This window comes from Lagopus leucura, unplaced genomic scaffold, assembly GCF_019238085.1.
Source record: "Lagopus leucura isolate 7727_CA_CO unplaced genomic scaffold, USGS_WTPT01 Super-Scaffold_739, whole genome shotgun sequence".
Taxonomy (NCBI): Eukaryota; Metazoa; Chordata; class Aves; order Galliformes; family Phasianidae; genus Lagopus; species Lagopus leucura.
The window spans coordinates 16193253-16213227 of NW_024962255.1; the positions used below are offsets into that span (position 1 = coordinate 16193253).

Below are 19975 nucleotides of genomic sequence, written 5' to 3' on the forward strand. Positions count from 1 at the left end.
AAGTGCTGTGCACTGCACTTCGCTCACAGCAACCTTATGTGATGGTACAGGGGAGGGGCAGAGTGACTGTCAAGCTGCTCAGAGGAAAAGAGTGCTACTTGGAAGTGCTAATTGACAGCTGGCTGAACATGAGCCAACAGTGTGCCTAGGTGGCCATCTTGGCACCCTGTCTTGTATCAGAAAGAGTGTAGGTGATCATACCCTGTATTCAGCTCTGGTGAGGCCACACCTCAGGAACTCACTAAAAAGAAAGACACTGAGGCCCTGGAGCAGGTTTAGAGAAGGGTATTGCAGAGGGAACTGCGATTGTTCAATCTGCATAAGAGGAGGCTCAGGGGAGACATTATCATACTCTATAGCTCCCTGAAAAGAGGTTGTGGTGAGGTGGGAGTTGGTCTCTGCTCCCAGGTAACAGTGATAGGATGAGGAGCAATGGCCTCAAGTTGTGCCAGGGGATGTTCTGGTTGGATATTAAGAAAAAACTTCAGAAAGAGTGGTAATGTGCAGGAACAGGCTGCCCAGGGAAGCGGTGGAGTCACCATCCCCAGGGGCATTCAAGAAACTTGGAGATGTGGCACTGAGGGACGTGGTTAGTGGGCACTAGATGGACTTAGATGATCTTCTCCGACCTTAATGATTTTATGGTTACTGAAACATACAAGAGGTCTGGACCTGGTAATGTTCCCTCTTCAGCTCAAAGGCAGGCTGCTTTAGAAACCACTGCATCACCCACACTCCACTAAAGATGGCTGAGATCACTGCTGCCAGAGGGAAAGGATGGCAACACCCAACCCAGGCAGCTTCTTGGAGTGACCCAAGTGGAGCAGGAAATGTAAGGGCTGGGGGGTCTCTGGCACGGGCCCTGATTGCAGTGTGTTGATGCATGGTGTTCTCTGCTGTGTCCTTTCAGGTCAGGCAAGATGTTTCTTTTCTGTAACGTTGCTTTCTTCAACAAATAAATAAAAATTAGTAGAATTTGACTAGAGCTGCTAAAGATTGGAGTGCAGAACAGCTGAGCAGAGAATTGCAGCTTGGTTCTGCCAAGGGCACAAAGAGGAGAAGGAAGGGAAGAGAGCGTGGGGTGTGGGGGATGAAACTCTGCAATGGTTGTTTTCCTTCACAGTATGGCAAAACCACTGCTGATCAGAAACCTGTAAGCTGACTTTCCTGAAATAACCTACAAGTCCTTTGGAAAGAGGGGAATAAGTCAGGATGATGCAAAATGAAACGGGATTTTCATTCCTTTGCCAGACTCTTTCTGCCTGATAGAACAGAGAGCAAATCTCTCATCCAGACAAACGTTTCCTTCCTGTTAAAAGAAGCAGCTGTGCTGGTTTTTTTTGTTGTTGTTTTTGTTTTTTTTCCTGCCAAAACCTTATTTTGAACCTTTCTGTAAAAAGACTGGCTTTTCTGCCCAGCTGTTCTCTACAAGTGTTACAGGCACCTCCCTGTTGAAGTAGGCATGAAGCCTCTTAACAAAAGCCATTGTGGTTTGTGCCTTCTAAAGAAAGGCAGAATCTTTCCTACTACTTTATTTATGGAGCCTTGGTTGGAGGTGAAATTATTATCTTACCTTGGAGTTTTCAGCTCAGGGAAGAAGGCATTTGAACCAGGAAGGTGGTGCTTGGCTCTGGTCTACTGAGTCTTGATAAGTGGGCAGGTGGCACCTGGCTGGGACTCAGTGACCAGTGAGAAGCAAACCCCTCAACAGACCCACTTGTTGGCCTCCCTGATGCACAAGTTTTATACTTACATCTCCATGAGTTAGAAGAAGACCTGAGCCTCTTTTTAACTGAGCAAGTTTTCACAGATGCTTTGTTACCCGAAGTCCACTTCCAGGCATGGTAATGATGATCTCTTAATTGGGAAGAGACGAAAGGCAAGCAATTGTCACTCGGGCAGGAAAGAAGAGGAAGAGGTGGGGATAACAACAAAGAGGAGAAGAGTGCCTGTGTGTTAGAGCACAAGGTTGTCCAGGATGCTGGTTATCCAAGCACTGACCAAGTGTTGCTCTTTCCTGTTACTAGCTTTCCCCCACGACATGAGGTCATGAGCAGAAGCTGATAACAACAGCAGGGCAGAGAGCGCTACGTCCAATGCCCTGACCTTGCAGCACAGCAGCTAACTGCAGATTTAAAAACAGCAGCTCTTGAAAGCAAGAGAGAACTGATCATAAGGACTGATTTTGGCTGTGTTTCTGGACAGATAAATCCTGGATTGTTAGTTCTGCGGGTGCAACAGATTGAAGTTTAGCAAGCCCTCCGTTGCACAGATGTAACCAGCCTTTACACCTGCTGAGCAAATGCTGAATCTTGGCAACCTAGCTTTTTAAATGATGTTTCAGTTTTCAGGCAACGCCCTGAGAAACTGTGAAGACTTTGAGCGTCCGGCAGAGAGAAGAGGGCTGAGGTGCCCTGGAGCTCCGTGTCTGTACGGTGTTCGACTGCAAGTGCCACCAGCGGGGTGTGCGCATGGCACAGAGCTGAGCGCCTGGTGGCCACCCCAGTGACGGGCGTCCAGGTGGAAGTCTCGGGTGAAACACAGGAGCCTGAAGGAGCGGCGTCTGGAGGCACAGCTAGGCGTGCTGCGTTCAGCGCATTATGCCTACTAACCCCGAAACTTACCTGCATAGCGCAGACCGGGGGCTGCCAGCAGCAGGTGCCCCGCTCCGCGCCGCCGAGCAGCCCCAGGCGACGACGGGCGGGCGGGGGCGGTCCCGGGGCGGTGCCTGGGTTCGGCTCGGTGCGGACAGCTGCGGGACCGTGCGGCGCGGTGCGGTGCTGGGCTTTAACCCGTCGGCGCTGGAGGACATGGAGCAGAGCTTTAACGAGCGGGAGGCGATCAGGTGGATCGGGGAGAACTGGTGAGCGCTGGGCGCGATGCCGTAGGAATAGGGGCTGGGGCGCGTCTCGGCAGCCGTGCGGGGATGAGGCAGAGCAGCTGGGGCTGGTGGGGGAGGGCTGGAAGGAGAAAGTGGAAATTATGGCCCGAAACTATTGGGAAAAGGGGCTGCGGGTCCTGATCTGCGTTGGAAGATGTCCCTATCTGACCGAGCTGCGGTGTGAGAATGAAAAACATCTGCTAGTGCAAGCTCCTGTGTTTGCAGTGAGGCTGAATCCCTAACCTGCAGCAAAATGCTGCTGTCGAATAATTTGGTGCCTGCACTCTCAGCCTGAATAGCCAAGCTTGTTCCTCAAGAATATCCCCAGTGGCTTGATGTCGTAAACACTATTCGATGGGCAATTGCTCTGCTGGATTCAAAGAAGATGTTGAAGAGTAGCCTCCTCTTATATGGAGCTCTTGCTTAAACTAATTCTTCCTGTTTGGAGAATTCGCTTTACCCATTTATGCATTCACTCAGAAGTCAGCTGAACAATAAAGAAATACATCGAGCTCAGTTACATCTTGTTCTGAAATTTTTCTACCTTTTGAAGAGCAAGGGGCAGATCTCACTTGCTTTTCTCACTGCTGCCCACAGTTTTCTTGTCCTCATAATACCTTTAATAAATGCACTTCCTCAGTGTTTCCTGTTCACTGCAGGGGAAACCCCTACAAGTCGCCTTCTTTCTTCCAGTGTGTAACTGGTTTGCTGTACTTTCCTCAGAACCTGTCCACATTTCACTCTGGCTTCCTACTGCTTTTCACTTTCTGGAGCAAAGGGATGGCTCTTACCTAAACGAATTTGCAGCAAGACGGTGGCTTTGCATTTACTCGAGGTGTTCTCAGCTTAACTCTCTGTGACTACAAACAGTAATTGCTACCTTCTTTGTAGCAATGTTTGGCTCTTGTGCAATTTTGTATTTCGGAGAGGACAGCCTGTTTGGTTCCCGAGCTCCAGGAGAAAAGGGAGTTGTTCTCAGCCAGAGGAAGCCTTTCTGACTTCTTTTTTCGCTTTTACACGCGGTGACTCCCAGCCACGAGGAGCCCGGTGCAGCTGCGGCTCGAGGGGAGACCTGGCGGGGCTGGGAGCCGGTCTCTTCTCCATATGTTGTTACGGCGGCAGTTGGCCCTGGGGGACGGCACACCGAGTGTCTGAGGGGACAGGCTGGCGTGTAGCGAGCAGGGGAAGCCGGGAGGGGACAGTCCCGGACCTGTAGTGAGGAGGGCTGGGGACTTCAGCAAGTCGCCGGCTGCATCTGTGGCGCTGCTGCGTGGAGGATGGCTCGCCAGCGGCTCTGCTGGCTGGGGCTGGGCTCCTGAGCCCGCGGGCAGGAGTTTGTTAGCACTGAGACCACCGGAGCACGGGCTGGAAGGGCAGGGCGGCAGCCCGGGCCCCTTCACCGGAGCCCCCCGGTGCTGACACACTGCTGGGATTGAAGTCAGGCCACCGCAGCTTGCTTAAACAGCCTTTTATGCTCCAGTAGCGCCTGAGGTCAAACCAGGTGGTGCTTTGCTCTTCATCCTTGCCCCAGTGTAACGATTGCAGGATTAGCTCCTGCAGATGTGCCCCAACTCTCTGCTAAGGACTAGCTTTTAAAGACGCTTGATTATGTAATGGCTCCTGGAATAGTTGCAAATCTCTTTTGCCCTCCTGCACTTTCTTGGCAAGTACTGGGAGGTGGAGCAGGGCTCTCTGCAGTGCTTGGGGTCGCCTGCTCAGAGAGCTCCGTTGTGGTGAGCTCAGCAAAGTGGCAGAAGGAACACTCATCCCAGAGCACCGGGCTGCCAAATCTGCTCCTGCAGAGCAGTCGAGGGCTTGGTTTTGTACTGGGCCATCGGAATCTGCTGCTTACCTTGCGTGTGAGAGCTGTGCTGTTAGGGCCGTGTTTCAGCTCCAGGTCCTCTGCTCTGTTTGGTTCTCTTCCCACTGCTTTCCCATCCCACTGCACGGTGGAGCCCATAGGGGGACAGCCCTGCTCAGCCTCCGCACTGCAACTGGTTCCTTTGCACAATGCACAGGTGCACAAAGCAACAAAACACATCAACCTGTCTGCTCAGGATCCTGCTTGCAGGTTGTCATGTCCTTGTCCCACAGGGGCCTGCTTGCTGGAGCAGCTCCTGCTCTCACCTGTGATCCCAGGATTCCTCCTCACTCACTGCCAGGAGAAGCTTCCTGTGATCAAATCCAACACTTACACAAGAATGGGCAATGTTTTATTCTTTTATTTTTTGTTGAGAACTCTGCTGGGGCCACAGAACTCCACTGCAAAGAGGAACTCAGCCTGGCTCTTTCCCTAACTGCTCTTTCTCTTCTTGCAGGTATAACACCTTCCTTTTTTCTGTAGCTTATGTGATTCTGATCTTTGGAGTCCAATATTTAATGAAGGACAGGAGAGGCTACAATCTGCGCATGCCACTGGCCCTCTGGTCCCTGGGGCTGGCCTTATTCAGGTAAGAACTCTCAGTCTGGCACTACCTGACAAGTTCTAGCTCTGGTTTGTTTATTTATTTTATTTTGCCATGCAAGATGTAATGATCAGTCTAGAATACTTGGTTTTAAACAGTCTAGTCTTTTGGTACTGGTTTCCTACAGAGACCACGAGAAAGCCACAGTCTGTGCTCTGTGATTAAGTAGACTTCACATTGCCAACGTTGCCCTCATCTCCACATGTCTTCAGCCTGGTGAGGGAGCACTGAGCAAGCCTCCTGCCGTGCTAGGCCCTGGCTGTAGAGGAGCACCTCTGCCTTCGAGCACAAATTGGCTTGGAATGACTGATCACGGTCTGTTCGGAGATGTCATGAAATGTACAAACTGATAGCAAAGAAGCCTTCTGAGGGTGAACTGGACACAGCTTTCAGATCTCCTTTGGTTTTCTTGCAGCGCCATTGGGGCCCATCGCACCTGGAAGCACATGGTCTTCATGCTGACTACTATGGGATTTAAACAGTCAGTGTGCAATCAACTCTTTTATGTTGACCCCATCTGCAAGCTATGGGTCTATTTATTTATACTGAGCAAAGTCCTGGAACTAGGTGAGTCTGAAATCTCTCCTTTTGCAACATATTCAGAACTCCTTTGCTTTTATAAGCAGGCTTTTCTTCACAGGACTCTGTCAGAGAACAGGACTGTTTTGCCTTGCACGTCACTCACTCTTCTTGCTTCCTGTTTCTCAATCTAGATGATGTGTAGTCTTTCTGCAGAGGTACAGCCTGATGTTCTTACACTGGTTTCACCTTCTCAAGCCAATAGGCTGTTCTGCAATGGGAAGACAGCAGCAGATAGGGGAGTGCTGGGACACATGTGCAGCCCCATGGGGTTTTTTTGCATCAAACCTGCAAGAGCTTTCTTTCCTAGAGCAGGAGCCTGTTGAAGTGTTTGTGGCAACGCTTCCATTGGCAAGTGTCAAGTCTGTTAGGAGCAGAAGTGCTTGCAGAAACACAGAGAGGTGTTGAAACTGTCAGTAGGAAGTTTATCCCCTGTGAACAACAGGTGCCTATATGGGCAAATTTGACATGAAGCTAGTCTTGGTGGGCTCAAGCCAGGTAATAACTTCAGCATTACAGCTCTCTCATTCTGTTTCACCTGGAGGCTTGCATAACTTCTGTGATTTGCCTGACTGATGATGTACCTCTCCTCCAACCAAGGTGACACCGTGTTCATTGTTCTCCGGAAACAGAAGCTCATATTCCTCCACTGGTACCACCACATTCTCACGCTCATCTATTCCTGGTACTGCTACAAGGAGATGTTGTCAGGTGGCAGCTGGTTCATCACCCTAAACCTCACTATCCATACTGTCATGTACTCCTACTACACCGTGCGAGCAGCGGGCTTCCGGTTACCCCGCTGGATTGCCATGGCAATCACCTTTTCACAGATTCTGCAGATGGCAATAGGTGTAATATTGTGCATCTTGCTCATCTTCTGGAAGGAGGATGAGGTCTGCCTTTGCAGTTGGCCTAGCATTTCCTTTTCATTGCTAATGTACCTTAGTTATTTGGTGCTCTTCTGTAACTTCTTCTCCAAGTCTTACCTAACGAGCACTCAGAAATTGAAGGGAGAATAAAACTGGGGAGGGAGGAGGTGGAGGCTGGGAGGCAGGTGAGGGAAAGGGGAACTATTCATTTCTGGGTTGAGCTCAGGTACCCAATGGGATGGGGGGTGGTGAAGGTCCCTGTGGATGAAAGCCTTCAGGTTAACTTGTGCATTGGCCTTTGGCATGTTTCCCTCCCAATGGGGACTTGCCAAAGTGAGGCATAGGTTGCCATGTGCAATGCAAGGAGGAGGGAGGCAGAACTGGAGACTCCTTTGGTCCAGCTCCTGGCCCATATGATGCTGCCTAGTTTTGGGCTCACTCTGTCAAAGTAGAGAGGGAAGGAACCATGCTCTAGCTCATCTGCTGTTCTTCTTGGTTCTGCTGGCGATGAAGACCTCTCTCTGCTAATACAAGGAAAGCAATGAGTGGCTGCAAGTCTTCTCTCCACAACTGTTTGCAGAGCACAGAATGTACAGCTGAGAAGTAACACAGATCTCTGAGCTGAGCCCAGGCATTTAGCCTTACCCAATCTGCCATAAATGCTTGGCATGCTGACACAGGTTCAAACATCACCTCCCATAAGGCTACACCTAGAGTCACACAATGAATCACTTGAATGTTAGTGGTTATTACTATGAGAGTGCTGAGCAGGCTGACTGGGACAGCTGCTGCCTGGGCTCTGAGTAAGACCAGGTGTTGCTGCGGGCCCTGCCAAGGGACAGACCCATGGGTGGGAGGCAGAAGGGTCTGAGAACTCCTCTCTGGGTGCATTGGAAATGGCAATGGTGATGCCTGAAAATGACTAAAATAAATGCTGTTGTGTGTGGGTTTGTTTATTTGATGCCTTTGTTCTGAGTGGTGTGGGAAGCACTAATTTCGCCCTGCGTCCTGCTTGCTCAGCCACAGCACGGCACCACAGGCTCTGTCTCTCCGTGGGGTGTTTCCACCACTGCCTGCAGCTCCCCAGATCCCTCCCCACCTTGAGGCCCTCTGTCCCTGCACACAGCTGCCCTCACCACGGAAGGGCTCTAGCAGAGGCGAGCCTTGGCTGGCTTGTGGCAGCAGCATGCCTCACACCTGGCTCAGCAGGCACAAAGACACCCAGAGTGTTCCATTTGCACTGCAAAAAGAGCGAAGAGGAGATGAGTACGCACAAGCGTACAGAGCCTGGACAAAGTAATCTGCTTTGCTCCCATGGCAGGTAAGGACGTGGGGAAGGAGAGCCCTGGCTGCCACTGAAGTGGATTTTTTAAGGCTTCTGATGCTGTGTCACATTCTACACTCTCGAGAGAGCTTTAAAACATGATGTAGGTGGGATGTTGAGCGGGGGCAAAGCCCATTGGGTATCTTTACTCAGAGAGTTATCTGTGGTTCACTGCTGAAAGGAAGAGTTATGATGAGTGAATTTCAGGGACATCTGTCCTGAGGCTGGTTTTGTTCAACTCTTCCATCAACGATTTGGATGGAGGAGAACACATGCATGCTGTATCTGCAGACTGGGAAGTGTCCAGTGACAGCCTGTAGAATAAGCAGGAGCCTGCTAGAATGTGCCTGCTTGGGCAGCAGCACCAGAGACACAGCTAGGGAAGTGCTGAGGGGCTGAGCACCAGATCTCAGCTGTACCAGGAAGGCAAGTAGCATCCAGAAGGTGCAAGATCCCTCCTAGGGCTCACTGCTGCCAATTTGATCACTTTGTTATTTGTTTTTGACCATTCTGATGTCTGCAAATTTTATGGGTTTTTTTTGTTTTTGTTTTTTTTTCCCCCAGGATGCATTTGTTATTTGGTGCCATTGTACAAAGCTCTCTCAGCTCAGAGTTGGCGTATGGCTGCTGCTGGGTCTGGGCAATGTGTAGTGCTTCATTCTGACTGCACCAGAGGTGATTCTGGCTGTGCTGTATTCCCACCTGCACTCAAGTCAGTGTGGTGGTGAGGGGGGGTGGTGAAAGTACAGGAAGGGGCAGCTGTGGGAAGGACCCTGTGCCTTGATGAGGCATTGGAGAGAGCTGTGGCAGCACCTAGCTGTGGCTATCAGTGGGGATTAGGTACAGCTGGGGTCAGAGTCAGCTAAGGAGAGGGAATGAGAGGGGCTGGACTTATTCTCCTTTTTCTGGGAGGAGAGCTAGGGCAGGCAAAGGAGTCAGTGTGGAAGCACAGTACGTGTGCATGGTGGGGACGCTTCAGGTGGAGGGACAGAAGCCACCTCAGTATCATTGGCATCTAGCAGCAAGGTAAGAGTTCAGACTTGTTTTGGATGTGCTATGTGCTTTAGATGTCAATGCTCAATCTTTGTATGCACATTGCAGTTGGAGTTGTTCTTCCAGCAGTAGCTGCTTTGGTAGAGGGATTCCTCAATTTGGGTTAGCTCAGAGCAAAGCATAATTTAGCTAGAGCATTGTTGGACTGAGATCGGTGATGGCTTTCAGCATCTGCTCACCAATACCTTCAGCAGCAGCTGCTCTCTGTGCAGCAGGCTATGGTAAAGATGGAGTGGTTTATATGCTGCACAAAAAGGGCTATGCTCTTTGTCTCTTAGCAAGGATCCCTTTTAACAGAGTTTGCTTCCTCTGTTTGTGCTGGCAACATTGCAGAAACCTGGTTTGTCCCAGTTTTGCCTGTCTCATTCATGTGGAGTGGTTTGTCCTGCTGATGTATCAGGGTTGTGCTTGCCTCTGAAGTACGTGCCCCATGTGGAAAGAGACTGCACTGAGTGGGGACATCCCACTACCCGCTGCTTACATAGCTTTCTTGAGTTCTTGGGGAACCCCACTGTGTCCCTCTGCATTGGCAGAAGCTACAGGTCCTGCTGTGCACGCACCTCCAGGAGAGCAGCTCTGTTTTACAGCCTTCCTGAAAGAAACAGTGCAGGGCCAGGGGGGTGGGCAGGTATCTGCAGCCCCTACTGGAGGTGTTTTTTGGAGCCAGTAGTGCTGCAGGGACTCAGAGGCACTGGCCCACCCAACGTGATGGGGAAATCACAACACGGAGTGCTCAGCCTGCGTCTACCCCAGGCTTGGACTCAATGTTGGTGCTTGCTTTTTGAATCTTCAGACACTGGGTCATACTCTCAAAAACCAGGCAGGCAGGAGCCTTAGAGAGACTGTGCCAACTTTTATTTTATTTCCTTTTTTTGAAATGGGATTTGAGGAAGGGATGGAGATGTGCAAGGGGGGAGCTGATTGTTGCAGAAGGGGATGCTTTGGATGTATACTGGTGAAGGTATTCCTGTCTGACTGGAAATGAGTGGAGCAGTGAAGCATGGCAGGCAGCACACCATCTTGGTGGACATGCTTGCTTTATGGGGTTTTTGTTTTTAAGGTCTACTTCACAGGTTACTTCCTGTACAAAATGGTGTATTTTAACATATAGGTCTATATATGTGTATGTATATATATATATATAGGTATATATGCATGCACATATCTTATATCCTTACGACTCTCAGTTCCTCAAGGCTTCAAATCTGAAAGGCCATGCCTATAGATGTGCTCTCATAGGATGCCAATCAGCCAAGACAGTGACTGGCTGCCTAATAAGCAGATGGGTGAGATATTCTGCACCAACCTTTGTGTTTGTGGGGGGAGAAGGATGGGGTTGGCCAAGCACTGGAGAGCAGCCTCATGTCACCCCGTCCCTGCAGCTCACTGTGGTGGCACCCAGCTGTGCTGGGGAAGGGGGTTTAGATGGGCCAGGCCAAAATATGCTGAGCTCAGCTTCCCACAAGCTAGGCATACTTTCTGCTGGGGCTCCTGCTTCCCCATGGGGCTTCCAGCAGACTGTTTTGGTTTCCTTACCAACAGGGAGGGTAAGTATTTGGTGGCCAGGAAGGGAGGGAGACTGGGAGGGGAAAGACAGTCAAAATTCACCATACGATAGTTAGACAAATCTTCGTAGAGGTCCATCTGCCTGCTGCTGTGAGCTCTCGCTCTCTCATGCTCTTTTACTCTCTCTCACTTCCACTCTCACTCTGCAGGATGTACGCTGTTGTAGGGCTAGAGGTCTCCTTGTGTCAGGCTAAGGTCAAGTCCCCAGTCAGCAGAGAGCAGTGCTTCATACAGGCCTGTCCACGGCATATTGGCAAGGGCTCAGGTTGGAAGCTGCCGTCTGCACCGCCGGGTAAGTGAAGTTGGCGTGCTGCTTGGCCTTCAGCCTCAGACTTGCCAGGCTGGAGTTGCACGTGTCCCTGTACATGTAGGGGCTGGCTGTGGAGGCGTAAGGACAGGTGCTGGATGAGACGGCGGAGTTGAGGCTTGGGCTGTTCAGGTTGTTGATGTTTCCCAGGTTGTTGAGGCTGGAGGCCGGGACGCCAGTCACTGCAGAAGGGACCATGGACGAAGGCATGGTCATCGAGGCGATGGAGCTGGGTGGGGAGAACATGGGCTGGGAGGAGAGGGGGCTGACGTTCATGGAGTTGAAGAATGGGAAGCTCTTGGCCGAGAGTGGGCTGGTGGTGAGCCCTTTGGTGGCCCAGTTGTTGTAGGAATAGCTAGAATACATGTCATCATAGGGCTGCATCAGTCCGTTGAACTGGGCTCCAAAGCTGTTCTTGCAGAGCTCGGCCTGCTGGTTCCTCTCTCGTTTCCTCCACTTAGCCCTGCGGTTTTTGAACCAGACCTGTAGGAGAGGAGAGAGGTGGAGAGTCACTCTGGGCTGTCCCTTGGCATCTTTACCCAGCACAAGAGTGGGTGAAGTGCTGGGTCTGTACCTAGGGATGCTGGGCAAGGCATCCTTTGTTGCAGTGAGATGTCTATGCTTCAGGATCATCTCCTGGGGAGTCACTACCTTGATCAAAATCCAAGCAAGATGCGAAGATTGCACAGAATAACACTAGGTGTTTCAGGCCATCTAAAGATGGTGCCCACACTGTTGTGTGGATGCTGATGCTAGACAGTAGTGCTGGTCCTGTACAAGCAGCATGTTCAGGAACTACCTCAGGAAGCCTCTTTTGTCTCTGCTGTAGCTTTGACTTGTGGACCCTGGGCACTGCAGCTGCACTGTGTTCGATTGGCGTTAACTGGTGGAGGAGATCAAGGAGTGACCAAGAGCCTGGCCCAGCTTTGGTTCCAGCTTGCTCCAAAGGGCAGAAACCTGTGTCTGTGCCCTGATAGAGGCTAACAGACAGCTTCTGTTGCTGCCTGCCTTCTGTGTGTTGCCTGACCTACTGTGTTTAAATGCCCTTCTTGGGAGGGAAAGGAAGGAAAGCTGAGACTGTATTTCCAACTGTGCACAGCTCAGGAGCAGGGGTTGGGAGCAAAGTGTTCAGGGATGCAGCTGGAGCCTGCTTAGTTGAGGAGACAACCTTTTTTGCTTTGATATCAGCTCAGGGAACGCTAGAATTCTGTCTTCTAATAGGAAAATCTGTTAGTGTTGGAGGGACTCAAACAATATAACTTCCCAGAGCATGGAAGCTGCTGGAAGGCTATTCATGGTGCTGCTAACTCATAATTCTAGCAGCAGAGAGAAGCTCTCATTCCAGCTGGAGCCCTGCCATGCTGTGCCTGTGACAGCACAGCAGTTGGGGAGCTCCAGAGGATGCCCTCTTGTAAGGCTGGGGATGATGGCACCACCAAGAAGGGATCTGGTGGGCCAGAACAGCTGGCTGGGGAGGCTCAGTGAGGCAGAGCCTGGGCTCTGGATACCCCTGTATCCCAATCTTGTGCTTGGGGAGGAAGGTGCAGCCAGTGAGTGAATATGGCTATATCAGACCTCGGTTGGAGTTATTTGTGAGGTTCTTTCAAGGTGGGGAAATGTTCCAGTGCCCCTTATTTGGGGACAACTTGGTGGCTTGCATGACAGCTGGTTTCCTGCCCCGTAGGGGTGTGCATACCCGCACTCGTGCCTCCGTCAGGTTGGTCCAGACCGCAATCTCCTCCCTGGTGCTCATGTCAGGATAGCGGTTCCTCTGGAACGTGGCTTCCAGCTCCTGGAGCTGCTGGCTGGTGAAGTGAGTCCTCTGCCTCCGCTGCTTCTTCTTGAGTGAGCCGTCCTCAGGGTTGGAGTCGTCTGTCTGGTTCTGCTGGGACTTCTCGGTATCTGTGTGCAAAACAAAGACAGGAGAGGTCCCCTGAGTTTATGTGGGGGTTTGGCTGTGTTTGGGGTGCCCCTCACAGCCTGCCCTCATATGACTGTTGCCTGGATGGGCACAGCCACCCAGGCAGCCCTTGGGTTTCCTCTGTCACCCTGATGATGGGTGGTGGTGGCAGAACTTTACCAGGCCAGCTATTTCCTACTGTGCTGAAATCTTTCTGCCTAAGGGTCCCTTTAGGAAAAATTGAAAAGAAATTGTCATTCATAATGCAACCAAAGATCAAATAGCGCTTTTGGGGAGAAGTGCTTGGGGAAAGGCACACTTCCAGTGATGGCAAGTTGAAGCTCTTAAATTAACTAAACTCAAGGAAAACAGACGTTTTTTTCCCCTTTCCCCCGTCCATCCTGATATTTTCTTACCTAGGAACACTTAATTTTAAAAAGTAGGAAAAGGCCTCCCTTAAATCATTCCAGCATCTGCTGTCTTCTCACCCCTGCTCTTCCCACTTGGAGTTCCCCATCCAAGCGACTGAGTCTTTCTTTTGCTGCTCCTCTGGTGAATGTCCTAAAACTATTGGTGTTTGTGTGAATGTGCATCCTCAAAGTGCAGCTCAGCCTCCACCATTGCCAAGTGTGGAACTCAGTGTGCCTGCCTGTGCTGAGCTGGGATGGAGGTGAGCAGCTCGGCCACGCCAAATGCCTCCCTGTGCCACAGCCCGCACCCTGCAAGCAAATGTTCTCTGTGTTCAGATGTCACAGCTGAGCCTCTCGGCAGTGAATGGAGGACAGTGAGTGGAGGAAAACAGCAGCTGATGTCTTAGAAAAAGTTCTACCAGGAGCCAAGAGAAGTTGCCATAGAAGAGAATTCTTCCAGGGAAAATGAATCGCTACTAATGTTTGCCACTACTTTATTCTGAACAAGAAGCAGGGTGAGATACTTCCAACTGAGAACTTGGTTTTCAGCAGGGAGGGGAGGTGCTCTTTTTCCAGTTGGAAATATCAGCAAAATCAAATTGAGATTATTGTGAACAATGGCAGAACTATTGTGTTTGGGAGAAGAATCTTTTTAAAAATCCTGGCACTGCTCTGCTTGTTTTAGATGAAAAGGACTTTTTGTTTGGTTGTGGTTTTCTAAGTGGAAGCTGGCTTAAAAGGCTTTAAAGTCCAGAAAAAAAACCCTAACATGGAAGTTATCCTGTACAACCTCTGAAAATGCAGAAGGGCAAGGAAACAGGAGCCTGGAATACACCCAGGTGAGAAGAAAGGGATCATCAGCTACAATGCATGTGCCTTTCAAAAATAAGTTCCATAGAAACCAAATGGAAGAGGGGAGCCCTAAGAGGGAGTCTGAAAAGCAGCCGATCACTCAGTCTGTTAGCTCAGAAACCTCTCCTGTGGCTTCTGCAAAAGCCCTGCTTCCCTGTGCCTGCCTTCCTCTGAGGGAGCTGCAGGGTTCCCACGGTGCATGTGCCAGTGAGGCACCACCCCTTGTGGGGTAAAGCACATGTTGGACACACGTTGCAAACACTGAAGCAATGCGGAGTTCTTGTATGCTCCCCATTCTTTGCCTGCAGGTCTGTAGCAGGCTTAACGCTTGTGTTGGATATACAGGAACTCCAGGTACATTGTAATGCAAGCTGGCTGGGAAGGCATGATCTCCTGTTCCTATTGCCAGTGTGCAGCAGGCTTTCCAGCTAGGCTGGATCAGAATGAGGAATTTCAAAGCACGCTCTTGAAGTAGAAGAAGGCATAGAACTGAAAAGTGGATCTGTAGGGGCTGGCTATAGTGTCATGGTGCTCTACTCACTACCATGAGCATCCTCATATGGGAGTACCTTCCAGCAGGACTGCTGGAAGCTCTTGGTATTTTAGTTTTATTTTGAATAGGAATTATTGCCAAAGGGATAGGTCTGATTTCTCTAGCTCAACGCTCTAAGCCAGAGTTGGAAGAGGAAGACTCCTTCATTGCTCATCTCCAAAACACATAAGGCAGTGATGGCACCATGTTTGAGTTAGTTATTGGGAATAGCTCGGTACAGATGAAGGGACAACATTTGGTTTGTTTGCTCATCCACGAAGTCTGGGTTAATTAAAAGCCTGATGCATGCATGGGGTGTGTTCCCCCAGGAGCCCTTATCCGTGAGTTTCCTAAGAGGCTGCTACCAAACAGGAGCTGTGCCCAAAACAGGAGTTCCTGCAGAGAGCTGCCCCTCTTCCCACAAGGAGAAATTATACCCAAAGCAAACAACAACAGTAAAACCACTGGCTAATGAGCTGTGTCTTGGTGGAAGAGCTAAGCAAGCACCTTATATTCATCTCCTCCTTGCCCCCTAGGTCTGGGCTTTCTCTAAATCTTGTCAAGGAAGCCCAGGCAGCTGTAGTAAAACTGCCTCTGAGTCTGGAAAAACCTCTGAAACTATGCCTCCCTCTTGGTATCCCTTCTGGTTCTGCATTTGCTGCCTTCGGCTCTTCCTCAACATTGATCGTTGTTGTCTTTGTTTCTGCTGCTTCTCCAGGTAGGGGAAAGTGTACTGTAAAGAGAGCAGAGCGTGGGTGTGCTGTGGTGGGGACCCTGTGAGAAGGAAGGTCCCTGTGGGCTGCCCTGGGTCCCTACTGAGGAGCTGGCTGTGGAATACATCTCTCCTTGCTCTCCTGCCTGATGAGATCCAATAGGAGGGGCTGTTGCAAACACTCAGCACCATCAGAGGATAAGGAGGACTTTGGAGAGTTAAGACAGACCGGGTTTCTACCCCATTCCTCAGCACCCCTTGCTCTGCAGATGAAAGAAGCGGAGCCCAGGGTAAGTAAGGCTGCCTGGTGAGAGTGCAGGAGGCAGCAGCTCCTGTGTATAGGTAATGCCAGCATGTAGCTGCCTCCCTCAGATGCTTTATTTCCAGCCTGTTTAATACAGTGAGGAGTGACGTAGTCAGGCACCTGGCATTTATTGTTGACCTAAAATAGGCTATGAAATACATCCCGTGCACATTCACCCACTCAATGAAACTCCTGCAGTCATAGCTGAAATTAGCAGTTCACGCCTAATGGAAAAAAAGTCTGCTCCCTAGTTGGCAGTTTTGTGTGGGGAGCAGGGCTCGACTGGGAAGCCACTTGGATGGAGATGCGCTGTGTGTCCCAGCAGCTGATGAGGAGCCGCCAAGCTTGGGGATGTGCCCAACTAAGGTACGTGTGCAGCAGGGAATTCAGTGGCTGGGTTCTCTGACCAATAGTTATTCTGGTGCAGCACCCTTCGTGGTGCTCGCTCCAGGGAATTTTAATCTGCATCATTACACTGATTAGCTTCTGCAAGCGGGTGAGCCTAGAGGCTTTACACAGGGAGCAGCAGGCTGTCCCCAGCCCTCGGCTCCCCTTGCACAGGGAGCTTTGCGTTGTCTCCCTTTGGCTGCACCTGAGAAGTTCAGCCTGGAGCTAACCCAAAGCATGGAAAGTTTCCATCTGAGCAGGTGGGCAGCTCCTGCTGCACAGCAATGCTTGTCCCACATCTCCCCCTGCTCTCTTTCTGCCCTGCACCTTGGATGCTGCCCACCGGGAGCGTGGGACCTTGCACTCACCACTGTGGTCTTGCCCCTTGCAGCTGTGCTCGTGCTGGGGGGTGCCAGAATCCGAGAGGGACAGGGCTGGGCTGCGAGCCTCTGCATCTGCCAGCAGGTTGAAATCCATGGGGCAGGAATAGGAGGTGGCAAAGGAGGAACCTGAAAAAGAGGCACAGGGTGGTTAGGGAGTTGGATCTGTGCTCGTGACCTCTTCTCGTCCACGTGAAAAGGGACTGGCCAGCCTCTAAGGAGAGGCCTAGGGAAAGCGAGGATCCCCGTGTGATCCTTGGACTCCTTCAGGGTTTCCTGGCTGGAAAATGGAGATGCCAGGTTTTCTGCTGAGCTCCCCTATAAATCAAAGATGATCTAGTAACACTTCTATTTGCAGCCTTCAGAGAAAGAGCCTCCAATTTATAGGTGACATTCAGACCAAAATAGCAACGCCGGCGCATGCTGTGTAACGGAGATCTGAGGAAGTGGTCCTGGACCAGCCAAGGGCTGTTAGCACCTACCCCAGACATCCCGCTCTCCCAGCCTCCCTCTGCAGCTTCCTCAGGCCTTCCTTCACCTCCCAGCAAGTTGCTCAGACACAGGCAGTGCCCAGGGCCCTGAGGCTCTCCTGATACCCTGGGCACAAATGGTCAGACGTGCACATGCAGAAAACTGTGTGGCACCAGGAGGAAGGCATGCCAAACTGTGCAGAGGCTGCCACAAGCTCTGTCACTGCAAGTGGAATACTTTTGGGTAAATGAGGACCTCTGGAGCCTGAGTTAACACGGGAGTCGCATTACATGCCCTTGGGTGCCTGGGGACAAGCACTGGCACCTCTCAGCCAAAGGCTCCCCAGTGCTATCTGTGCCCATGAGCTGACCTGACAGCATCCCAGTTGGGAGTTGCCCCGAGCTCCCACTGCTGTGGCTTCTTGACTGCCCTTTTTCATCATTCTTTGTCCCCGGGCCAGTTATCCTATCCTGTGCTGCTCTCTGTGGTACAGCACTGGGGGCTCACAGAGGCAGGTGGAAAGTGTTAGGTGCTAGCAGTCCAGCCCTGCCACCTGGGCAAGTGAGCTGGCCCTGTAGGCCCTGAAGTCCAGCTCATGATGCTGCTGTGTGTGGCACTATGGTCTGGTTAATGTGCTGGTTTGATGGCTCCTGAAGGCCTGGAGAAGAGCAGCTGAGTGCAGTGCCTGCATTTTCCAACACCCCTCCAGTCCCTGTCCCTGCAGCAGCTCCTGCTGACGTGTCACAGCTGTTGACACAGCATGGCTACAGGTGCATGCTGCTGGGACCGGGCACTTGGGATTCTCAAACAAGGACATGGGCAGTGGTGGAGACCGAATGGCTGGTGGAGGGCTGCACGGCCCCTTGAGTCCACGCGTGCCAGGACCAAACTGAGCGAAGGTCGCATTTCAGCTGGGCTGTGCGAGCGCTTAAACATGTAAACAAGAGATTAATAACAGAGCTGTCGCACCTCCTTTGGAGCTGGATGACAGTGACTAAGAATGTATTTTCAGAGCTGTCTAAAGCCTCCTGTCATTCTGAGCAGGGCTGCTGCTGGGACCTCGGCAAGGCCAGATCGTACCTGTGAAGTTCTCCAGGCTGCGATGAGGCTGGAAGCTGGTGCTTCACCCTGCTGGTGTCTGCTGCAAGTGAGAGCCTCGGTGCTTTCCCCCCTGCTCCCTGGAGCTCTCCCATCCCACCACTCCCAAACCTCAGTGCTGGCTCTGACACGCCCTGAGAGCAGCATCTCTGTAGAACCCAGTGCCAGTTTTTCCAGAGCTCTGCCTCCTGCAAGCGTTTTGGCCTGGGTTGTGGAGCAGCAGCTCCGTGCTCACCACTTTCCCCAGCCTTTGGTGATCTTTGCTGGTTGCAGACCATGTACCCACAGCCCTGTTGCTTTCTGCCCTACGCACACAGAGTGATGTGATGTGATGGGGCTGTGTTTTCTTTAATACCTTTGCAGAGAGTAGGGGGAGTCCATCTGCTGCTGATATTGCCATGGCTTTTAGCATTGCTCTTGGAATTATGCAGAAACGCACAGTGAATTAATTCCCTGGATTAAGTCTTGATTAAGATGTGTGTCACTTTGCTGTCTCAGAATTTATTAAGAGCCCTTCTTGAGGCGGCGGCAGATGGAATTTCTGCCCAATGTTTGTAGATGATAATTTCCCCTCTTCTACAGCCATTTGCATATGATTGCATCTGTCAAGCACAATTTCCTCTTTTTGAGGGCTTGACTCCACACTGGACCAGATTTAAGGAGGAATTCAGCCTTTTGCCTTGCTTTATGTGCACGACAGAATCCTCCGTGCAGTGTCCTGTGTGCCTGAAGTGTTGTGCTTGTCTTGCACAGGTTTCATCTGTGCAAACTGGAGCTATGAAGCCAGGAGAGGAGCATCTCACAGCTGGTTGTATGGAAGTGTAAATGACAACATGAGACACCAGGCTTGGGGTAAGCCAGCCCCAGTATTTAGGACTAGGCACAATGTGGCCTGCTGCAGGGATGTGCTGTGGAATCAGGCTAACACTGGCTCTAAAGATGGCCTACGCTCAGGTTGAAACTAGTGCTTCTGACTTAAGAGCAAGTTTGCTCTTTGAACTGAGCTTAAAACTAGGAGAGCTTCAGAGAGGGAATGTGTGTGATTGCATACCCGCTGCATGCACTCTATGTGGTAGCACCAAGCAGGGCCCTCTCATCTTGATATGGGTACAGCAAACGGAAGGGACAAGGGTCTGCTCAGTGTGGCCATGGAGGGTTGCTGTGGGCAGAGCCCCACACCCATGCTCACCAGGGCCAGCACCTCTGCCAGCATAAAGGCTATAGGTATTACCCCAGAGTATACAGCTCTGTTGGATTTAATTAAAGGAGCTTTCTTTCCATACTGGATAGATCCCTCTATAGGCAGAGACATTAAGAAAGTCGATCCTAAACCTTTCTGGCACTTCTACTAAATTGTATGTCTGCTCTCAGGGAGCTGCTGGAATCGGCATCTCCGAAGTGTTTTTCGATAGCATAGGATTTATTGACTCCATCTGTGCCTTCATCTTTCTCACTTTATGAACCATTCTGTTAGGGGTGCCTTTTGCACGTGTTCCATGGAGCCAGACTTTCTCAGAGATTTCAGTTTTGTAAAATAACCCATGACTCCAGCCTGCACTGTGGCTCCTTCCATTTCTGCACTTCCTTGCTCCTGCGATACAGATTCCCAGTTCACACCGAGTAGGCATTTCCTTTGAGCTGCCAGCCCGTGCATCCTCTCTGCTGGCGGGAAGCAGCAGCAGCGGGCACAAGGGGCAGTAATGCTGGCATGTTCACTTAGCCTGAAGGATCAAATGGGGTCTTTGTCACCTCCTCTCCTGGATCTCAGTAACAAGTGGCTCCATCGTCCAGGAGCAGAGACTCCTTCACCTGTGTTTTTTTGTTTGTGGGGTGGGTTGTTTTTTTTGTTTTTTTTGTTTTTTTTTTTTTTTTTTTTTTTTTT

The 19975-nt window shown here is 50.9% G+C and overlaps 2 protein-coding genes across 2 annotated transcripts in view; one reads left to right on the plus strand and one right to left on the minus strand.

The window, feature by feature from the left end:
- Positions 1 to 2806: 2806 nt before the first annotated feature.
- On the plus strand, positions 2807 to 6947 carry ELOVL3 (ELOVL fatty acid elongase 3). Its single transcript, XM_042863383.1, has 4 exons — positions 2807 to 2863; positions 5200 to 5331; positions 5762 to 5913; positions 6526 to 6947. Exons 1-4 carry the CDS (start codon positions 2811 to 2813, stop codon positions 6945 to 6947), a joined length of 759 nt encoding a protein of 252 aa, XP_042719317.1. The 5' UTR covers positions 2807 to 2810.
- Positions 6948 to 10012: 3065 nt separating this feature from the next.
- The window catches only part of PITX3 (paired like homeodomain 3), a 17762-nt gene continuing 7799 nt past the window's right edge, over positions 10013 to 19975 (minus strand). The window contains exons 2-4 of the mRNA XM_042863536.1: positions 16513 to 16653; positions 12744 to 12949; positions 10013 to 11530 (exon numbers count right to left, since the gene is read on the minus strand). Of these exons, the coding sequence (XP_042719470.1) occupies positions 10967 to 11530; positions 12744 to 12949; positions 16513 to 16621 (879 nt within the window). The 5' untranslated portion in view covers positions 16622 to 16653 and the 3' untranslated portion in view covers positions 10013 to 10966. The remainder of the gene's footprint in view (positions 11531 to 12743; positions 12950 to 16512; positions 16654 to 19975) is intronic.